This window comes from Numenius arquata, chromosome 3 (genome assembly GCF_964106895.1).
Source record: "Numenius arquata chromosome 3, bNumArq3.hap1.1, whole genome shotgun sequence".
NCBI classification, from domain to species: domain Eukaryota; kingdom Metazoa; phylum Chordata; class Aves; order Charadriiformes; family Scolopacidae; genus Numenius; species Numenius arquata.
The window spans coordinates 16,486,518-16,510,284 of NC_133578.1; the positions used below are offsets into that span (position 1 = coordinate 16,486,518).

General features: G+C 43.0%; 1 protein-coding gene across 10 annotated transcripts in view; it reads right to left on the reverse strand.

The window, feature by feature from the left end:
- The window catches only part of BIN1 (bridging integrator 1), a 97,390-nt gene extending 82,011 nt beyond the window's left edge, over positions 1–15,379 (reverse strand). For 9 of the 10 annotated variants that reach the window (XM_074145592.1, XM_074145598.1, XM_074145596.1 and 6 more), the window contains exon 1: positions 15,213–15,323. In XM_074145592.1, the coding sequence (XP_074001693.1) occupies positions 15,213–15,296 (84 nt within the window). In that variant the 5' untranslated portion in view covers positions 15,297–15,323. Of the gene's footprint in view, positions 1–15,212 lie in introns of all 10 variants that reach the window. The other variant, XM_074145593.1, reaches the window with a different exon arrangement.
- Positions 15,380–23,767: the final 8,388 nt, after the last annotated feature.

The following is a 23,767-nucleotide window of genomic DNA, read 5'->3' on the forward strand; positions in this document are numbered from 1 at the left end:
GCTGTTCTCAGTCAGCCACTGGACACCAAAAGGTTTCCTGATGGCCAGGTCATTCCTTCACTCCCTTCTGCCACACGGCCTCCTCTGTCCACCACAGAGATGGGAAACTCCTCACCAACCCTGCCCACCGTGCAACATCTGACTGACTCCCGTTTATGATCCCACCAGGTAGGACTCTGCTCCTCTAACACCACGGGAGAGGGCTGGAACTTGAAAACACAGAGGTTTTAAAGCTAAATTGAGATGCCAAGATCTGGAGGGACAGAAGGATTTTTTTTTTTTTTTTCTCCACATTTTATTCCAGAATACTTCACTGAGTACCTCAAACACAACCACAACTCACTAGTGTCAATTTTAATGACCCAATTTCTCATGCAAGCACCTTGCTACCTGCCTCCTCAAGCTCTTCCAAGGCAGGACAGTTCCTCCAGAGCAGTTTTGTTGGTTGACTTTTTCACAAGCAGACTGCGCTGTTCTGCATAACAAGTCTGCCAACTCAAATTGACCTCCCAAGCACCTCTCTCTTCCTCCAATTATCCATCAACTCCCATTAATCCACCCTCCTGGATAATCAGAATAATGCTCTTTAAGCATATAGCTATGACAGGACAAAGCCACTCTCTGGCTGCCAGCTGCCTTAGAGGGCATGGTGACCCCGCAGGTAATGTAATTGGGAATATTACACTCCAGAGCCTCCAAATAGTCCATTTATGGAGTCAGCTCCCCAGAAGAGGATGTGAGCACTGCAGGAAAGCACTTTCGCTGAGTTTCCTGGCATACCAAGGGATACCTGGCTGAATAGCAACTTACTGCAGTCTTGAATTGAAGTGTTCCCTCCCCCAACCATCTTGGGCATCTTCTCACCTAATTTAAGAGTGACTTTGGATGAATCACTTATCCCCATATGGAAGAAAATAATTTTGAGAAGTGCTAGCAGCATCATTTTCTCCTCCTTCCCTGGTAAGTTGTGCAGGTCATTTGCATCCATACTGTACTGCAGAGGTCAAAGTCAATACATTGGGATAATGAAGGAGAAGCCACTCAGACTCTTTACCATGACAACAGACTGCTTTTCTGAACATTCACTGCTCCCTGGTAGCACTCACCTTTGAGCAGAAACTGAAAAAAAGGCTTTGGCACCTATTGCAGGAGAAACTACATAGGCCCAGCATGAACCAGCAGAAAAGAAAAGCTGCTGTCAGCACCAATCGAATACCACGAAATTAATTTAAAGTGGCAAGGAACCGCAGCATCATTTTGCTTTCTCTTTTGTCCCAGAATCAGTTAGATTTCATTAATCTGTGCAGCCGTAGCCTCACTCCTCATTCCCCTTTATGTGCAGTAAGTCGCAGTCAGTTTACCAGGCGCATGAACAGGCTGGAAGGGGGGAGCTTTTCACCGGTGCCTGCCAGCCCCAGCTCCCAGATTTACCATGAATTCAGGCAGGAGCCTGGCAATTAAGGGTGAAGACAAAGGTGGTTTTTTTCATCAGGTTTCAATCAGAAACAATTGATTTTTGCTGCCCCTTATGTTATAAACAAACCAAAACAAAATGAAATGGGGGTGATAGGAAAACCTTACTTGTTAAGGCAGGGCACTAACATTAAGGTTGTGGTTACTTAAACACAGATAAAAATCCCTCAAGTGACTTTCAGAAATGACTGAGACGTAGCACGAACCTCTTCAAAACTTCTCTCACACAACAAAAAGGCCAGTACAAGCGGAAGACTGGCCCAACACCACAGGAAAAAAAAAAAAAAAAAAAAGCCAGCCATGGAAAAAGGTAAATATTAGTTGTTTGATCAATAAAATTTGAGTAGAAGCAAAGATCTAGGTTAAGAATCTGCATTTGTTGTTGCAAGAGAAAATTAACGCACCCTCTATATTTCTAATACCAGCTTGTAGGAGGCCTGCTTTCCACAAGAAAAGAGCCATGCTGGCAGTTTAGGAAAATACACAGTACATCTCCAGGATGCAAGACCTATTTTCCTCAAGGCAATTCTACAGCATGCTTATAAAAAACACGAATAAATCCTCAGTTCTCCGGATGTTTTACAAGTATTATCTCTCATCACCTTTGCACATGGCAGACCGGTTAAGCAGAAAGGTGCTCTTAACTACAGGCTCAAACCAACCATTTCCTCTCCCACAGAGGGCGCTTAGAAGAGGAACAAGTCTTGAGCTGGTGAACTGGCTGGGGCACCCAATGTGCATATAGCACTGACCCAAATCCTGACATTCCAGGATTTGGTATCTGAAGATTTTAGCCCCTTGACTGTTCTCAATATTTTTAGGTTCTTTCTCCCTCTCCCTCCCGCTCCCATTTTTTGCGGTTTAGCTTCTAGCAATATCCAAGTCCAAATTAAGTCACGATAAGGCAGGAGTGATGCTGTGACAGACCGTCCAGAAAAGCAATTTCTCTTCTCACTGACATGACATGATAGTTTGGTCTCCGCAGTCACACTGTGCTACATTCACATACTTGTATGCGGTGCGGTTCAGTGTCTGTCTACCCCTACGCCATCCAAGCACCTTCAAACCCCAGGTTCCTTTCAAAGGCTCCTGCTGCGTTAACTGATTCAGTCTTGTTATGTTACGCCTATGCCTCTCTCTCATTTCTTCAGACAATTTTGCATTATGCCTGCCCTCTACGACAGGTACCACCCAGGCACTAAGCTTGTACCTTGGCATAAATTCAAGGGTTGGTTCTCAGCTATAACCAACAGTATACAATAAACTGAAACAATAATTATTTCTTGCTTTGTAATTCCTTACATATATTTGTGTTCCCATCCCCAAACATTCGACTGATACGTCATCTTCCCTCCAGGTCTAACTCACTGTGTTATTAAGTGGACTTTTTTTTTTCCCCCTTCTGTAAATGCATGAGCTTGCCTTGCTTTGTGAATGTTTATTAGGAAAACATGTTGGTTTTTATTTATTTATCTTTTCCTTCGCTTGATAGGTTTTAACAGTTAAAATGAAAGCATGGATATCTCCCTTTCCTACCCTTTACTCTTCAGGCCCCTATTGATCTTTAAGAAGAACATGGAAATGTCCTGCTTTTTTACCACCCAAGCTCCTGAGAATAAAAACAAACCCTAGCAAATGTAATTTAGACTTCACTTTCAATTTTTTCCTCATCTATTTTATATCTTTCAGTCAGGAGGTTCAGAGAGCCAGAATATAACGGAAAGAGAATGTAAAATTAAGAAGTCAGGTGTTAGTTATGGGTCTAGTCAAGCGGAGCTGGGAAAGAGGCCCCAGCCCAGCCACCACCCCATTGCCCCATGGTCCTATTGATTCAGCAGTTCTTGCATCAGGTCAAACTTGGGCTTATTTCCACCCTACCTTTACCTCAGGGCAGATCCTCTCTTGAACGCCTTGGACTGCTGGTCTTTCCCCTCTCCCTGTGCTTGTTGCTGCCCCTCTAGTCCCCCCATCCAGAACTTATTATCAAATGCACCTGTTTGTGAGGACAGGCTTGAAAGAAAAACAGGTGAAGCAGCACAACCGGAGAGAAGGTAATGGGGCAGCAGCATGCAGAAAGGAGGAGAAAAGAAGCAGCTGGAGATGACACGTCTCGGTGGCAGGTGAGGTTTAAGAGCGCCATGAAACTGCTGCCCCAGTCGAAGTGGCTGGGTCAGTACAAACCATTGGTCTGACAAAGACAAGATTTTATCTAGAGGCAAGTGGATGGAGACTCACACAAAGTGCTCCAGCAGCAGGTGCGTAGGGCAGGAAACAGGGCAGAGGGCTAACCGTTTGGAAGCGGTGACTTTTTCCACCAGAACAAGCCCAGAGACAGAGACAGGCACCTACCTTGAGAAGTGTGGGAGATTAAGAGTCTTAAGAGCTTAAGCCAGAGTTTTCAGATTTTGAATGCTTCAACCTTGAAACCTTAAGCAGATGGCCTGATACCACAAGTGCTGAAAACTCACAGCTTCACCAGAAGACACACAGGCTCCATTAGGCTCATCTTGTCCATTCAGTCTTGGTTTGTAGAGCCTGGGGCGAACGAGCTGCACACGTCTATCACTCTATCATATAGCCACCCGAGAGACAGAGCGTCTCTGGCTGTTGGGTGTGCTTGTGCTACCAAGCCATCTTGGCCAGATGCAGTTGTATGTCTAATTCATAATGTTCTGGGCAATTTTTTTTCCCCCCATTTGGTTTGTTCTTATTCAAAGCAGGCAGGTAAAACCACTGAATTCCTCACAGTTCCTGCTTTTCAGCAAACCAGAGACTGGGGAGAATATCTACATATCAACACCCTGAAAATAAAGCAGTAGGAAACATCAAACAGTCTCCAAGAAAGCAGGTAAATTTCCACCCTACTTTCTGTCTGTCCCAGCCTTAAACAGATACCACATCAGAGACCAAAAAAACCGGGCACAACTGTGGTGCTGGGTAGTAGCTACATCGTAGCTCTGTAGTTAATAAGGCCAAATGGCATCGCTTAATTCTTCTGGCATCAATGTAACATTCCAGGCAACAGGACTTCAGCAACATCAATGTCTATTACTTGGGTAGGCATTTAACATAGCTTAATTAAACCCTATCTATAGCCAACAGTAACACTAGTAAGAGGAATCGATAGCATAAATAGTGCTGTTTGCACAAATCCCCCTTCTCAAGTCCTCCACCTCCTCCCCTGCAACACTCATTTTAAACACTGATACATTTGCAAGAAGTATTTTTATTTTTATGCAGGCCCTAATGCAAAATGAAGCAACCAAATCAGGAAAAAACACAAAAGGCATTTGGGGTCATGCCTGAGCTGGAGAAAGAGATAAAGGAGCAGGTGTGTGCTAGGAGGGAGAGGGGCAGAGGAGCTCTTATAAGGCAGAACAATGTGAGAGGGACTCCAGAAAGGACAGGCTGGATACAGAGCCCTTAAGAGGCTAGGGAAGCTCCTGTACGGGTTCACAACCACCTTAGTGAACAAGGATGGGAGTTTCTCAAATGCAGGACCAATCTGGAACATCTAATATGCCTGATGGGGTGAAGAGAAAGACACAGACATTTGGAGCAGCTGTTGGGACTCCCTGAGTCAGAGGGCGATAGCCACAAGGGATCAGAGATGGGGGAAAGGTTTAGGAACGGTGCCCTCCATGGCCAGGCTGGGTTACAGAGCATGGCTTGTCCCATCAAAGTGGGAACATACAGAGCAACACAGATGATCAGTTCTTGTTGGTTCTTCCCAAGCAGCTTTACAGCCCTTTTTCCTTTCCTCCTGAGAGGACTGACTCTACTCCAGAAGAGCTGAAGGAAGAGTAACAGCAAATTTGAGAACTGGGCTTGATGGGCCAAGTTCTCCTGCTGTGAATGGGTATGAGCCCACAAGCTTCTTTGCCGGAGTACTTACTGAGAATCTGGGCCATACTGTCCTTGGAGAGGAAAAGCAGCACCGTGCACTCCACAAAGAGCCTCCTCAAAAATTAAGGCCTGGAGACTTAGGACTGACAGCTTAGAAGACATTCCAGCTAAAAACACCCCAGCTCTAAGTCAATCACCTTCACCCAGCATGGCAACACAGCTCTTGCAACCTACTGTACCCACAGCCTCATCGTAAGGGCATTTGGCCCTAATAATGCACACTTCCTCCCCAAATTATTTATGTTCATCAACGGTCAGGGAATAGAGAGCAAAAGCCTCCAGCTTGGCAAAAAGTTCTAATCTAGCAACTGCCCATTCACAGACAAGTCCTAGACCATGAGCAATTGGATGTAGCATATCACTACAGGGCTCCACAATCAACAGATCTTGTCACCCCTCTGACTTTCTCTGACCTCCCAGCTCGGCACATACAGGTGCCCTTCCTCTCCAAAGAAAGCCAATCTCTTTTCTATTTTCTTCAGCTTATGTATTTTCATAAAAATTTTGATGTTCAAAAATACCCTTGCACCCTTGCCTACAAAAACATCCTTACCAAACCTCTGCAAAAATATCTGAAAACTGTTAAGTCTTTTGGAATACAGAATTTTACTGAAACAAACCAGAAGTGTCTTAATAGTCTGAGATTGTCCAATATTTACATTGGAATTGTTTCAGGATAGGGAATGGCCTTTTTTGGCAATACATAATATAATCATGCTGCAGATACCAACAAATAATCATAGTCTGTATGCATGATGAGGGAAACATTATCAGAGTGAGTACTTTCTTTCAATGGCTCCAGCTTATTAACTCACAGTTAGGCTTGGCTTTTCACAAGGGCCGTTCAGCCTAAACAAACTGAAAAGATAGAAATCTCTGGTATTCTCCTATTGTAGAAGTCACTTCAATACACAGAAGAACAGTCATTTCACTCTTCCACTGAGGAATCTATACCTTAAGGAGTGTTTCAGTGCAAAACCCAAGTATATTTCTCATCTGAATGAATTTAAGCTTTTCCGGATCACAGTTTCTCTCGTAGAACATAGGTCACCCCTCTCACCAGAATTTTTCCAAAATACATTTTCAAAGAAACCTCTGAAATACACTGTCCCCTACCACAATAACTCAATCTTCTTTTTGGTCTCTCATGTCAGAATCAACATTTGGAGCAGAGGGGTCATGTTCCACCCACAGATGGAAAGGGAGAAAAGTATCTCCCCAAGACACCACTCAGCTGCCTGAAAAATCAAAATTAATGAACTGAGCATTCGAATTCCGAGAAAGGAATTCCCTGCATTTTTAAAGTGTACTATTTTTCCCCTCAAGTTTTCGCCCTTTTTTCCCCCCCACAATGGCTGAGGAAGCAGGAATGAAAATAAGGTTAGTCCTTCCACACTCAGACTGCTGGAGCTGGTAGGATCAAAAGACTTACTGTAACGTACAGGAATGGGTAACATTACCTACAACAGTACTAGAGAGCTAAAGAACCAGCACCCCTGTAAAGGAAAAAGATGCAGTGATCTACATTTTCTTCAAAAGTCAGTCTTTATATCTTACTCAGTGTATGTCAGTGTCTGTCACTGGCACCAAATAAATCCAATGGGAGATAATTGCTTATTCACTCTGCAAATACCTTCAAACTCAGCTCTGAGTTGGTTAAGTCATGCATTATTGTTTCTGTCCTGATAAAATATGCAACCAAGCCAAGTAGCATGAAGTAAAAAAATAAAAGTAAACACTTTTAGTTGTGTTTTCAAACACTGTAGTTTCTGTTTGATTGAAGTTCCCTTTCCGTCCCTGCTGGCAAACAAGCATTGCAGTTCTGTCTAACACAGTTTCAAAGCAGAGTGTTAGCAATTGCCCAGTGAAAAATGTTTGTACTTCAGCTACATCAGCCTCTAATCTCCCTCCTGAAAAGGTAACTTTGAAAAGAACTGAGAAAATAGCATGGCTTTTAATGCAAGTTTAACAAAAAGTTCTAAACCTACTTGAAATTCAGTGAAACCAAACATGATCAGTGAAGAATTACCAAAAAAAATCAACAATTTCAGAACAGGTTACCAGCTTTCTGAATCTGCATGTCAAATCCTTGCAGAGAGGACAGTAATTCAGACTTTGATACACGTGTATCATCAAGAGATTAAATGCCACTGGTGGTTTTCACACAGGGATTAGTTGTGGTTAAATTCCGCTTTCCTCCTTACTGGTAAAGTTTGCACTTTCCAGGCTGCCTGGCAGCCTATATTAAGAACAAACTGCCACCCAGACGACTTCTTTCTTCTAAAGAAAGTGACAAAAAGAAAGGCAACACTGTCTGGCTTTTATGACTCTCCTAACTGTGCCCCTCTAGAAATGCTCACTTTCAAAAACTTTAACCTGCCAGCCACGGCTCTGAGCAAAGTTTACTCCAGGACAGCTTTAAGTAGTAGAAAAATCTGTGTTATATATATGTAGTTGCAGAAGTCTGAGCAAACACAGCACCTATTCCTCAATTCATAAAGCTGCTTCATGTGAGACCTCTGACTAGGTCTGTGTAATGCCCCAAGCTCTGGCTTCCAAGTCTTCCTCAAAATATAACTAGTGTCCAAACCCTTCCTGAATGCGGGGATGATTAATTAAACAACTAATCCTATTTGCTAGGGCTGTTCCTTCAGACCACAGAACTACAAATCTAAAGAGAGGTACTTTCTGAGTAGCAGCAAGGAAACAAAACTGTAAGCAAGCTAGCACAATAAAAGTGTAACCTAAAACAAACAAAAAAAAGATTCATCAATCCTATTTTCTGCTAAAAATTTGCTATTTCCAGTTTTTCTCTAGGAACAAGGAACAGGACCTCCCCTGCAGTACTTGCCAGCTTTGTGAAGATCAAGAAGCTTTGAAGGCTAGGCAAAGCCAGGAGATGTTCTAAGGGAAACCTGAACTGTCTGAGGTCCATCACTCACTTGCACACACCTGCTGAAAAAACACCTGCCAAACTTATCCACCTTTGCACCACTGCCAACAGTTCGGGTGATTCTGCAGGGGTTCCTCACTCCTGTCAGGACAGTATTAAATAGTCAACTAATACATTATTTAAAACTGATTTTAACCAGCAAGACAATGTAAATTACTTTCTTTTCTCTTCCAACAGCTTCCTGTGAGAGATGCCCCCTTTTAGCTCAGTGGTATGGCTGTCAGAATGGTACAGGTTTGCTGGCACTTATGCATTCAATATTGCAGGTGTTGGAAAAAAACAAATACACAGTCCCTCAAGAGAAGGCTAAAACACAGGCTGACGTCAAAATGGACCTTGATGCTCTATTCCACCTGCCAGCAGCTCTCGGAGGAGGCTTTATTCCGATTTCGTATCTGTTCCCATCTCATTGCTCTGGGGTGGAGAATGCACAGTCTCTTGGGTCAACATTAATAGAGTCATACCCCACAGCAGAAGCAGCTGGTCTGCAGACCCTGGCTTTGCCAGCCCACTTTGGGAGCCCTGCACGCTGGGCTGTGGCAAGTTGAAGAAAACAGGGCTACAGGTCTGCTCTGCTTGGGCAAATCCAGCCTATCTTCATGCTAATGTCAAGTTGCCATTACAGCACTTCTGGGAAGAGTCTGATCCCTGCATGTACAGGTAGACAGACAGGACTGTAAGATGATCCTTGCAAAGTTGCAGAACTCACACAGTGGGCAGCTCAGGTATCTGGTCACCATCACAACAGTGGCAAAAAATAGCCACTCTAATACCTGTCAACCTGAGATACCCTCTCATCATACCAAAATTTCTAAAACCAGAGCTTTTTGTCCCAAGCAATAGGGTCTTGTGTCTCTGTCCAAAGACTCAGAAACAAAGGAAAACTTGCATTATTCCCAATGACCGCAGTCTGGGCAGACGCTGAACACCTCAGGCTGCAGACAGCTTTCCTGAATGGCTTGGCTAGACCATGTCGTTTGCTAGTCACATGCCAAGAGCATTTGTGATGTTGCAAAAAACACATTTGTGCCTGGAAACACAAAACCTTGCTTAACAATCAGCATGCACGATGGAGGGAGAGGACAGACAGGTTTGATGGCACCCTTGCCCCTGAGACACGAGTTCTGTGACGCTAACTCTATCCTGCCTCAGGCCTCACCAAAAGCCTTCATCAAAAAGAGATCTTCCAGATCCTACTCTATGGACCTGATCTCACAAGAGCTGCACTGAAGGGGACTGGCTGTAAGACTCAAAATTACAGGGAAGATAAATGACCAGGAACAGGTCTGGGCATTTTCCAATCAGAAAAATCATCCAGCTGTGAGATTCTGCTTCTCAAAAGAAATCTGTCACCAACACCCAGACAGAGGGGCACCTTCAGCAGGGCACTGTAAGCACCCTGCCAATCAAACCATTCCATGGGCAAGGAAACATGTGGAGCCTGGTTTCCTATTTCGCCTCCTCCCTGCCCCACGCAGATTATCTGATACCCAGTAATACAGTCTGAGATCATACTGGAATCATCTGTCTGTACGTTAGGGGCATTAATTCACATCTCCCTCCTCTATGCAGTGCCTGTTTTCCAGCAAACTTTAGGCACAAAGTACCTCTGAGACTCTACCTGCCACCTTCTTGAGAAAGCAAGCTAACAGAAATAAAGTAAGAAGCCCTTTCCTTGTGTCTTCTAGGGAGTTCTCCAAGGAAAAAAAAAAAAAAAAAAAAAAAAAAAGGAAGTTTCATGCTGGATCAGCAAGAGAACAACTCGTATAGCTCTTCAGGCAGTTTGTATTTCACTGGCACAACAAGGCAAATTGCATAGGGTAGGACAGTTGGGTGGCAAAGCCAAGCAAAAACCATAGAAGCTTTGAAGATATAGAAGGATCCCAAACAAAAAACAATAAGGAACTTCCCTCCTCCCAAGCAGGTAGATGTGATACTTTCTTCTCAATAAGAGAGCTTTCTGCGTCTGCCATTTTTTAGATAAAGCCTCCCTCCTCATCTGCAGATCAGGCAGCCTCTGACAGATGAATCCTGAAGACAGCTGTGTTGAAATTTGATTTAAGGTTCTTGGGTGCTGCTCTTTGGTACAGACTCTCACCTGCTTCAACAGGGCTGAGATTTCCTTCCAGGTGTTCTCACCTGCCGTGCTCCACCTATTGGAGCATGTCTTACCGAGGGGAAAAAAGGTCTTATCAGGGCAAACACAAAATGCAAGCCATGCCTTCTGCAAACCCTGTTCCACCCAAATCACAGCCTCTTCATGTCCACCAAGGGATTACAAGGGGAAAGAAACAAAGCCTTATGTTCTGGGAATGGAAAAGATCCTTTCTGGACACAGCCTGTGCTGCTACAATCGTTACATGAGACAAATTAATTTGAAAAAGCATTGGAACATCAGGTCACAATGGTCTGCCAAAAGCAGTCCTCCAACTTCCTTTTTAGGGTCAGCGTCCTTGGTTATTTCTCCTTGTTGGGCTGCAAATTCTTTAACAAAGCCTTTGGTTTACAGGCTGGATAGAAATCTTTTTTTGCACTGTAGCAAGCCGGGAATGAGCATCAGCAAGCCTGGCTACCAACAACTATGGTCATACTGGCCCTGTGAGCCCAGGAATACAGCCCAGCCTCCTCAGACTGCACAGCCAGAGGAGAACAGAACTTTGCTCTGACACAAGTTTTACTCATAGAAACTCTACAAACATAGATGTGGGTAAACACTGGTGAGATAAACAAAGTAAGCCAAGAACAGAAAGCAGAAGTGACATCTTATGGCAACACAGCAAGTCAGTGGCAGAGTCTATGACCTGAATGATATCCTCTAATGCAAAGGAGTCTGGATGTCCAAACTGAACTTTGACAGGTCCTGGAACAAAGCCTTCCCCTTTGGTTGGGGACAGCAAGGGAGAAGAGGCGATACCTTGGTTTGTTGGTACCTCAGAGTAAAAACATGAAAAAAATATGAAAGCCTGTTCATGTCACAGTACACAGACTTCTAATTTTGCCCAGCTTTGTAATGAAAGGAGAGCAAGAGACCACCACTCCCACAGGACAGGAACTTCCCATGCTCAGTTGAAGTCCAGAAAGGGAAGAATAAATTCATCCCTTTCTACTCGCCACACAAAAAAGCTCCTGAAGAAAAACCTCTCTTTCCAATGTCAATTTTACAATTCATCTCTTCAGACATGCCTATTAATCTGTATGTAATTCAAATCCTCAGTTGGCACTCATGCAGCCAATACCTTCTTTCCACTCTGAACCTCTGCCTAACCTGCTGGAGGAAAGCAAAGAGCTTGATCCTGTGACAAGGACCCTCACTGCCAGTCAAGCATCAAAACCTCAATCCACTTGCTCCCTAAACTCAGCCCCCTCCTGGACCCGGGCAGAGGAGTCGCCCTCACACCAGGACTGCATCAAGTTGCTGAGACACTGTTTTAATTTGTTCAAAGCAGAAATGTTTGTGCATGTGCAGACTGACACATCCAGAAACAGGACACTCTTTGAGCAAAATAAGAGCTGTAGAAATTGGGGAGATTTTTAAAAAATTCAGAAGTGTATGATAAAAATTGAGCACACAGCAGAAACATAAAATCTAACTGAGATTACAGACATAAAGAAAAAAAACTTCAAATCCTTACTGGTGAAGTTTAAAAGAGCTTGCAAACACTAGGCTCTCTCCAAGACACCATGACATTGGAGGCATTACAATTTTACTCAATTTTAAGAAGTTTAGAATTATGAAAAGCTCAGATCATAGAATCATACAATGGTTAGAGTTGGAAGTGACCTTAAAGACCATTGAGTTCCAACCTCCCGGCCATGGGCAGGGACACCTCCCACTAGAGCCGGTTGCTCAAAGCCCCATCCAGCCTGGCCTTAAACACTTCCAGGGATGGGGCATCCACAACTTCCCTCGGCAGACCTCAACGTCTTGGTCTGAAAATCCTTCAGCTAACTACAGGATGAACAAAGCATGACTTCCAGCCTGAATCTCCTAATTGTTCATTGCAAAGGATGACATACGAGTTAGCAAGTTGCTTGGGTCCTCTCTGCTGGGTTCCTCTGGACAGAGGCATCAACTTATTTGATATATTTCACTAGACAATGGGCAAATTATTGCCAAGTATTGTACTCCAGGCTACCTTTGAATAGAGAGAGAGGTTAAAAGGGTGCACAGCCCATTTGCAAACAGTACACTCAACCATTCTGCCCCATATTTCCTGTGGAATTGAGAAAGTGCCTTCCAAAAATAGCCAATAGGTTTGCTGAAAGGCTCAAAACAAACAGTACTTCTGAAGGAATATCTTACATACTTTACATAATAGCCATCTCAGAAGGGGAAAAAAGGACGTGTACAGTGTTTCAGTGCAAATTCTGCATTGAACAGAAAGACATCATTCTTTGCTTAACACAAGGCTTAAATTCACCATGGAGGAAATTGCTGAAGTCAAAGCCTCAGGGCTCCAGTTGGGAGAGAGATACCACTCTGAAGGGAAGAATTTTTATCCTAGATTCAAATCGAAAGAGGATACGTAAAAGGAACACTGTCAGCTTGTTTAAGCCTCAAATTATACTCGCCTCAAAAAGGAAAGTTCAACACCACTCAGCATCCCTTCACCAAAATCTAATACATTTTTGAATGCTTGGTCTGTTGTGTACCCAGATCTACCTCTGCACACTTCTGCTTACCTTTTTTTTTTTTTAATAATATTTTTTAAACACCTGGTCCTTATCTCCAGGCACGTGGTTTACCCTTCCTGCTACACATAGTATCACGTAACACAGTTTAAAACAAAATACCACAAGACTAACATCAGTATAGGGCCATAACCACTGCTGCCTTCCTCTTCACTTCGTATTCAGCTCTATCTTTCCTCATGAGCTGAAAGTTCACATTCACACACTGGCCTCAGTGAAAAAATCTGTCCCTTAGAGACAAGGGTAAAACACCTAACACTCCACAAAAGAGGAACTGCTAGAGATGAAGCCGTAGCAGTATGAAGAGACTTGTCAGACAATGAAGCAAGCAATGCCATTTTTTCTTTTTTGAGAGTCCAGAGAGCAAAGTCATTTCATTTGCTTTAGGATAGTAACAGCTGAAGGGCCTAGAATTTGTGTAAACTTATTAAGCAAGTGCTTTGGGTTTTGTTTTCCTTTTCTGCTTAGAGGGAAATGGAGCTGTGCTTTTTCCTGTGTAAAGAGACAAACAACTGATTTCAGATCTTGCAAATTACCTGCAACACACAGCTAAACTCAATTGTTGTTGTTCCCACATCCCCCACCACCATCAGGGAATAAGTAAGGAAGTGAATTGGATCACCAGTTGAGAGGAATTTATGGAAAACTCTCTCCCTAGGAAAAGAACCTGTGTGTGTTCAGATAAGAAGTCGGGGAAGGGCCTGGCAGGCCACACTTGGCTCCAAGCTGCACCAGTAAACACAATAACTTCATCAGCAGACCAGGAGCTCAGCCTTCACCACCTACCTTAATATTAACTATTAATATGGTTGCCATCTGGTGGCTAACACAGAATGAATTTAGCATCTACAATAAGTTCGGGGTAGAGCAGATACCAGGAGACAGATTCCCTGTCCCATGCCCTCCTGGAACTGCAGTGGGGGGAAAAACCACAGATATGGCCATGCTCACTCTCATGAACAGAGTGAAGCCGGGACCTTGTTGCTGCAGCCAGTTCCATACTGGATATGCTATTTTTCCCAAGCAGCCAGGCAAGTTCAAAGCATGCTTCTAGTCCCAGTAAATGAGCTTAAACCAGTGGAAGCAGCATGTGCAACATTAGGCCCAACAGGTTTGGGTTGCCATTCTGACCCAGCAGCATTTTGTAACAGCGTCAGCGGTTGGTACGAGGCTCAGGCCAGCACTGCATCCAATCCCAAACCTCCTAGATTAAATCTAGCTGCTAAAGATAACTCCCAGGGAACAAGAGCAGCAGTGGGCAGATCACCCTCCCTCCCTCTCTCGAAGATGCACCAGTCCTTATTCAGTCAATGTCATCCCACAGCAAATCACTGAAAACCAAGATGAGCGTGCCTGAGATAAAAGCAGCTGATCAATGTCCCTGCGTAAAACGTCCGATAATCCCTACACAGAGCCGGCATCTGGCATCAGCTGCGGCATGCCAGAGAGATGAACATGAAAAGTATCCATTGCATATTCCTGGCACCTTTGGCTGGCACTGGGGTGGGTGGAGAGCAGCGAAAGGGCTCCCGGGATTCAAAAAACAGCCCTCCCTCAGCAAGGCATCGGCACGATCTTCAAAGACAGTATGGTCTTTGCCTCACCACCATTCCACAATCTGGAGCTCAAGGTCAGAAAAGCATGCAGCGATGATCAAGCTGTGCTGTTAGAAGATAAGGAAGCAAGTGCCCACCTCCTTTTCCCCACCGTCTTTGAGGTTACGTATGTAGCGCTATCGCAAAATACCGTACCGCTCTTCAAACCGCCGCATAAAGCACAACCTGAACACGGCAGAAAGACGGTCTCCTCCTGCTGAAACAATAAGCATCTACACACTTAAAACAAAACGTGCGGCGCTCTCTCCTCCCTCCCCTCTCCCAGCTGAATCCGATGCCATGTTTCTGCTTATCCTGAGCGTGCGGGCGGATGGAAAACCCTTACAGCTCGCAAAGGCGGTATTTCGCATTCTCGGGATGCGAAGGGGCCCTAAATCCACAGGCAGAGAAGGCAGCTGCCACCACCACCACCACCATCACCACCGCTACCACCACCAGACACATCTCTGCTTTGGGAAGGGGTGTCACCCCCGGTACCCGGCATCGCCCCCCGCATCCCAGGGAGGTGGTGGTGGTGGTGGTGGTGGCAGCAGCACACCCTCTCCCCCCCCCCCTTCCCCTTGTCCCCTTACCTTCTCCTGCGCTCGGGTCAGCTTCTTCTGGACGTTACTCGCGATCTTCCCGGCGGTGACCCCTTTGCTGCCCAGCTCGGCCATCTTGCCTCCTCTTTTTAACGGGCGGCTGCGAACAGCCGGGTCGGCAGGAAAGGGGGGGTAAAACCCGGCGGGCAGGCGATGGCCCCGGTGGCCACCGCCTCCCGCCCGCCGCCTTTTAAAGGGACAGTGCAACCTCCGCGCCGCCTTAAAGGGGCCGCGCGTCGCCCCGGGAGATGGCAGCAGCGACACAGCCGGGCGTCTCGGCTGCGGGAGGAGGGGGCGGGTGGGATGCTGCTGCTGGCAAGGAGGGGGGAGACGAATCCAGGGGAGGTGTTTGACAGCTTTTCCCCACCCTGCCTGACCCCTCTGGGCCGGGCTGCGGCGGGGGACCCCGCCGCAGCCCGGCCCAGAGGGGTCAGGCAGGGTGGGGAAAAGCTGGGAAGCATCGCAAGGAGGGAGGTGGGATGGAGGGAGAGATGCCTGGTGAAAAGGAGCTGTGCTCCTCAGCAAGTCACTAACACTTAAAAACAGCTAAGCGAGGAACGTTACTTAGAGACGCTGGCCAATGGCTATGTCGGTCTTCATTAGTAATCGCAATTACAGAGTGCCGTAGAGTAAAAAGTGGTTAATCTTACACAAGTGGTGGTGCGAGGTTGCTGCTGCCTTTCATCCCGCAGCAAAATATCATTCTTACTTGTTTTAAGGATATTTGTACCACTCGTTGCTGTCACAGATTGTCCATACTCCTAAATTTATACAACAAAGGGGATTTTTCAAATTATCCCCGGATCTTTACAAACACAAAATGAGAAATTTACATTCTTGGGGGGAGGGTGTCTATAAGTGAATCAACCCCCCGATTTTAAAAAGCAAGCTGAAATTTCAGATTTCAGCCTTTAATGCACCAACCTATTATGGGACTCGGGTAAATGCCTTCACCTCTGCCCTGTCTCTTTGAAAATCGGAGTAATCAATTGACCAGCTTGTCTCACAGGAACATCTGGATGGGTAATTAGTTAATGTTTGTACAGAATTTTGAATGTGCTGTGGTAGCAGCTTTTTACGTGGTTTTGGATTTGCACAAGAATTTGGATTCAGCGTGGCTGCACATGACAGCTGTTCCAGTTAGGGAGTGATGGTGACAGTGGAGTGAGGAGCTTTGTGTATCTCCACTGCAGAAGACATTGCAGTGACAGAGCCTTTACCAGAAGAAAACCAACCATGACTGCACTGATCGCTTTATGGGCCGAACTTCCCCTGAATTCCTGCTACCTTAGTCTGTATGGTGTTATTTTTTAGCTATAAATCAACTGCTTTTCAGTGTTTTCACTCCTGGCCCAAATACGCACCCTGCTCCTTGCCTGCCCTTGTTCCCCTTCAGTGAGCCTGGACCTCCTGACTGTGTAACACTGCAGTTGGTCCACCACTTTCATCCCAACAGGGCTTCAGTCGTGCTTTGCTAGACCTACTGAGTAAATACCTTTTGTGAACTTCTACTCCTTTACAAGATAGGACAAAGTTCTGCTTCCTGGAATACAGGAAGCCACCTCAGCGCTGTTATTCATATCCTAATACTGAGCCCCAAAGCTTCCGTCAGTTCTACACGCCGGTGCTCGGTCAGGTGGGGGAAAAGCTTCCTGCCCAGCCTGCTTCTGCACACTCCTCGTCTTCTTTGGGGGAGCTTACATCTGCTCTGTGCACACAGTACCCAGTACAGCATCAACCAATGCTCTGCAGACAATTTAGATATTTAAGGAACTTGTATTTGCCTTGGTTGAAGATGGAGACTTGTATCTCTTACACCTATTTTAATTAAAAGATGGTACCAAAACCTACCCGTGTTCCAAGACAATTTCACACAGTCTTTATTTTGCCAGATGAAGACTCTTATCTCCAGAGTTTCACACACGTAGGGAGTAGCATAGCACTTGCTATCACGTTCTAAAGCAAAGGAAGAATGTTGAAGGTGATTACTTGAGAGAGCTAGGCCAGATTTTTCATCTTCTATTTCATTTATTGGTTCCCATTTCTGCTTCAGAACTATTTCTGTTCATTCAGAACTTGGAATAAAAACAATTGTCTTGCCAGAGCCCTTAGAAACTGTGGGCAGAGATCCTGTCAATACCTCTTTGTGAGGCTTCATGAGATTGTGCCTCTGCATTTCTTGCCTGTTATGACAATGGCTTTTTTTTTTTTTAATGACAAAAGCCCTCATTCAGAAACTGGTTTAAATCCATGCTATACTTCAATTATGTTACTAGACATACTATTCCTATTTAATAAAATATTTACGCGTGTGCTTCAGTTGTATATGAGAAAAGTGCAGTGATATAAGTCACATTCAGGCTCAAGTGTGTGCACACCTGTGATGCCACACTGTATTGCAAATTGCAATTTTATTCAATCCTTGCTGGCTTTACATTTAGTATTCATACTTCTGTGTGTTTTTCTGTAGATACACAACTGTGTATTTGTCCCATAATTTCAGCCTTATCAGGTATTATATTTCTTGTCCAGTATCATCTATATTTTTCACTATCTCACTGCTCAGTATGATCTGGAAACATAATTAATATCCCATTTTCTTTTCCCTAACTCCCCATCTCCCCCTCCTTAGCTGAGTTTTTACGAGTGAAAGATACACGTGTGGTTAAACAGTTGTAACATCACGTTTAAAAGAGCAGATGGTTCAGGGTCAGAACACATTCATCTCTATCCTACCTCATATATTTGCTTCTCCTGCTTACGTCTTTTCTTCAGTGAAACTGGTTTTGAAGGGATTTTTGTCTGATTACGTCCTTTCAAGGGAAAAGCAAATGACTGTGGCACGTGAGCTGAAAAGAGAGTCCATGGCAAACATCAGACAATTGTGAAACAAAAGTGACCAGACGCACACGTTCACCACAATGAAAAATGATGACAAACCGTGTACATTTTAACAGCTGGGATTAACAGCAGGCATCCACCTCTCAGCATGAGTCATTTCCCAGTTATTTCTGTGCTTGATTGGATCAGCACCAAAGCTGTAATCATTTGTGGGGCTCCAGGTGTGTCGCAAAAGGCACGACCCAGTGAACATCACATACAATGAGTGGCTATGCATTTGAATGAACATATAAGCCCCTTTAGCCAGGTGATATATACTGAAGGCTGCTGCTTTGTGGAGAGGAGAGGTTTGAGTCTCACACCTATTCACCATTGTTCTGATCTCAAGCTTACAGGTTTTTTTACAATCTTATAAACATAAATGATTTCCTATGTCAACAGGACTGCACATAGTAATAAAGATACAGGCTGGCAACTTAATGCTGGTATTCATTTGTGCTTTGTGTCATTACTGTCTAACCTTTCAGAAACCATTAATGACAGATTTCTGCACAATTGGAGTAAGTAGAAATATAAATTGATGCTTATATCCATCTCCCACAATGAGATTCATTAGGTTCAATATGTGCTTAGTTGTCTCCTTTATTCTAACACTAGGCTCTAGGACACTTCATTTCACTGTAACCAGCTAAACATATCTAGCTTCATTTAAGCTGAGTCACCTAGGCTCCTTTTATAGTCAAAAGAGATAAATCAGTACCTTCAAAGGTAAAACAGCTTCTAGAAACATCTCCCTTCCCCCTTAGCTACAGAGAAAGATTACATGAATCGCTTAAATAGCTAAAGTTAAGAGAGACAGGTGGGTTATGAAATCCACCTGTAGTCCATCTCCCTGGTGACAGCATGATTCTCTTACACAGTTCATAGGGAAGAAGCAAATCTGTGAAACGCAACAGCACGAACACACACATTTAGCAGGTACATACCTACCATTGCTTTTTTACTGCTTTCTTACCAGATTAATACTCTAGTCAATAATGCCTATATTAGGTCTCAGCCCCATAACTACATTTCACTTCTCAGTTGTCTCATTAAAGAGAGATGAACTGCTCACCTGTTTACAATTAAGCACATGCTTAAGTGCTTGCTGCGTTGGAATCTATCACCTAGTAGTTTAGATGCAATTTATTCCCTCCATTGCACAAATTGTTGTTACATCTTTTTTTTTTTTTTTAATTATTATTCCTGTTTTGCCAAGTTTGCTCATCTGGGAACAGGATGTTTTCTTCACGATTCCTAATTTAAATTGATGTAAAATTTTATTTTTTAAAGAGTAATTTCAGCAATATGTCCATTAACATATCTTTATTTTTTCTGACTGGGAGCTTTTAATTGTAGCTGGTGTGTTTAGAGCTACAAGCTGTGATAATCAACATGTGTCTGCTTCCCTGCTACTGGTGGCAAAATCTTTCATGTATAATCCAATTCATTTAAATAAAATTACTTTAAAATTACAATAGCAGTTGTTCTACCATTCATGGAACTAGAAGTATCTATTCTCTGTTCCAGTTACAGAGAAGATTAAAACTCAGTAAAATTGATTTTTGTTTCTTTTCAGCAAAGAGTTCTGATTTTAAGTTTATAATTATTGTGGGGTTTAAAATATTTAGTAGACCTCGGTTGATTAAAGATGTTTATGGTAAATCTAAATATTCATTATTGAATTCTTAAAATGTTTATATTCATACTAAATAATATTATTTTCAATAGATTATTCCAAGAACTTTAAAGCCCTTCTCCCCAAGTACTCATATAATGCAAGATGGTCTATTTCAGTTATGATTTCTTATTTGTATTCAAAGTTGAGGTTCACATTTTAAACAATCCCGAAGCCTCTGGTTGTTCGGATCCATAGTCTTGCTCGAGCTCTAGCTCCAGCATCAACGCCGCAAGTCAGTCAGCCTCACTAATTGCCAGCACCACTCCTTCGCTTTAGTGATGTAAGCTGAAGGATTAATTTAAGACAGTAAATCCAACACCTTGAAAACAACAAATTACACACAATGTATTATGTAGCAAAATCTAATGGAGTTCTGACTCCGCTTGCCTTAAACAGCCTGCTCACTTTTTCCTTTCCGTGGCAGATCATGCATTCTTCTGGAACAACATTCAGGAAGAGCTTGCAAAGGTGACCTCTGTCTCTCCTTTTAACCTGATAACATTATCAAGAGTAATCCAGACATCAGTTTCACCGTTATCTGGTTTGCCTTAGCATTCCTTCCTGACTGACTGTATTCTCATGCAAACTCTCCCTTGGTTCTCCAGAAAGGTGCTGGGAAGGATTAGGAAGTTTCTGCCATAAAAACAATAGCTAAAAGCTTGTTCATTGTCTGTTCTGTCCCTTAAAACAAAAGCAAGATGAAAGAACTTTGGTTTAGAAATAGTGTCCAGAAGGTGTTCTCTCTCAAACTCTCAACTTCTGTTGAATCTCTTCGCTATCTTGTTATGAGAAACAGTAGATGATACCTAAGTGACTCTTCTCATGTCCCAAACACAAAAAAAAAGACCTAATATCATAGCATAGGGAAGGCTCCAAAGCTGAGGGCTTTGCCAGTCTAGTTCAGGAAGACTCTACTCAGAAAGGGGGAGAGGCAGGAAATAAAATGACATTAAAGCTTTGTCTCATATCTCACTGAAGACTGTCCCTTGATTGCAACCCTGCTTGAATTCTTGATAACTATGTGGTGTTCATGATATATTTTACTGGGACCTCAAAACTTTGGCAGATTTGTCACTGAATTTCAAAATTCAGATCAAATTTCTTTTCCACTCATGTGCCATTTTGGATGCTTGATTCAGCTGCATGGAGCTATTTTCTGTTTTCTGCCTGTGGGGTTTTGGCCACCAAAAAGTCATCTTAGGCCCTGAATTTGTAACAGATAAGTTACCCTTCGCTAATAAATGAAGTGAATAAAGAATGGGAATGGTCTGTAAGATTCGCACAAATATACTTCCAAGAAGCTTACCAAAATTTCTGTGTGCCTCATCGTGCAGGAAAAGACGGGATTTGGCACATATAAAACAATTTTTTTTAGTTTTTCATTATCATCAGTCAACAAGGGAGCAGGTAAGTGAAACGTGTGCTTGCTTTGGAAATTATTCTGAGAATTCTGGAAGCCTTATACTATTTATTTAAAAAGAAATTAATTATATACTCTAATAGATGGGCCAGTTTATCCCCATCTTAGCTATGGTAGAACACACAGACGATCTGGTGATATCACACGAAGGATATTGTATCACCAGGATACCATATCAACAGCACAAAACATCAGTGAAATCCAGAAATTTTTTTCTATAAAACATACCTCCACAAGGTTTCACACCGGTGATAGCCATACCAGGTACATTTATGTAACGGTAGCAGTTGCCTCAGTTGCAATGTCTTCCTCCTTGCTCCCTTTTACTGATATCCTCATTTCATTTCCTTGGCAATGGAACTGAGTGACTCATTCACTACACATTATTTACGAGAGCTATCTCACCTTTGTTTACTATGAGCTCACTATCACTTCATATCTGTTCAGTTTTCAAAATTATGCAACTCTTTGCTTTTGGTGTTTGGCATTTGATTCTTCAGAAAATGAGGATGGTAACTTTCAGGTTTGGGCTAGTGCAGTTTTCTGCACATATTCAATACTATACAATCTATTCTAATTAATAGTTACTGATGTTTATAATAGTGTTTTCCTAGTTCTAGACCAGGACCGAACTCCAGAAAATATAACACAGACAAATGCAAAACTATCGTTCTTACCTGTAACCACTCAGCCATTTCCACCAGCTTGGCTTTATCAACTCTGTTAAAGACTTTCATGAAGATTCAGTGAAAAACAGTGAAGACCTCAAAAGACTTAAAGATCCACAATAAGTAATTTCAAAGTTAACTGTACATCTTTACAAGAAACACTCTTGGAGTCACGAGTTTTTAGTAAAGGTAAATCAACACAAAAGTTTGCAGTTCTAGTCAAAAAATCTGATACAGGAAAACAATGCTTCTGGATATTATGGGGACTTTAAGGAATTTTTCAGACTATCCATGTGCTTTATTCTTGATATTTCTATGTGGTACACACAGAAGGTTTAATTTCTAGTAGAAAGAAAAGAACAGGCGCAAGAGAATTAAAGTAGATGTTTACTGTATGTAAGCCTTCATGCATTGGAATCATTTCTATTACCTATGTGCTAGCTGCATCACTCAAATGTACCACCTTAAAAATAATCTGGGTCCATGCACTGTGATAGCACATGCTTAGAAAACTGGGAATGAAGCGTAAGCCATTCTGAAGGAAAAGAGCAGACAATCCCATCAAAATGGTTTTTAATGTGAACAGCTTTTTGCTATTCCAACCTGGATTCTAACCTAAATTCTAAATGCTGTGTTCAATTGCTGCAGATACTTAGCTGTTTCCAACTTTGGTAAATTACCAGTTTTCTTTTATTCGTAGACAAATATTAGATCTATGATTGACAATGGAATACTACAGAGACTTAGAATTGAGGGTCATCTAGTTACAATTGATATATCTCTCTTCACAGATTATGTGACATTTTTACATGTCATTCAATGCTCTGACATCTTGAAGTATCCCTGCCAAATTTAGCAGAAAGCATTTAGAGAGTCTTAAAGTAAGCTTCCTTGATGGTTGAATGAGTCACAGCCTTGTGTATACAGATATCAGGGTCATCAGCATGCTAGAAGGAAGAAACATAAATGTCAAGCTAAATTTCTGGTTTGTTTCTCAAACTCTATTTTGAAACAAGGCAACTCTACCAGATAAACCAACCAAACATCTTAAACTGTGAAACTTTTTCTTAACATGTCACTGTACAAGTGATGGAACTGCATGCTATTTCTACTACTTTACTCTGGCAGCCAAAGAACAAGTCTGGAAATGTTGCAGCATCTCAACGACTTTACTAGAAATTTTGCAATAAAGGATGTTCTCTCAAGACCCCACCTTTTGGAATCACATGAATAGGTTTCCAGACAGGAAGAAAACTTCAAAATCTGAATCTGCAAAACTCAAAACCAAAGAAGGGCAGGGAGAATTAAGCCACCGCTTCAAATTTTTCATTTATTTTAAGTAATTCAAGGTCATTTCTTTCCCTGCATACTTTGATGATAGTGACATTGAGTCATAAGCTAAGGGAAGACATGAGATGTGATATTTCTTTGTTGCATATGGAGGTAAAGATAAATTTAGTTTCTATATTGCAAAAATATGCTGCTTGGAAAACAACCAGAGAACCTCCTACTCTTCCCCGCACTGCTCCTGGTGTGATGAATCGGAGCAGAAAGCACCTTCCCTTGCACATGTGAGACACCAGTCCTTTTACTGTATGAAATCCTTAAATGCAGACTTCCCATAGCTATAGCGGGCACAGTCCTGGCAGGAGTGAGGATCTCTTTCCTGCCTAAGAGTGACAGGGGAATGTGCTCACAATCAGCATCACCTGGTTTGATATTTCGCAAAAACTTGAAAAAAAACAGTACAGTGATGAAAAAGTCAAGAAAGAGCAGTACGAAATGAGGGGTCGGTCTCACATCTCCACATCCAGGCAGATGTTTCACAGAACTTAAGCTACCTGGTCCAAAACCAGTGCATGGTGCCAGAGTAGCCTCATTTAACCAGCTAATTCTG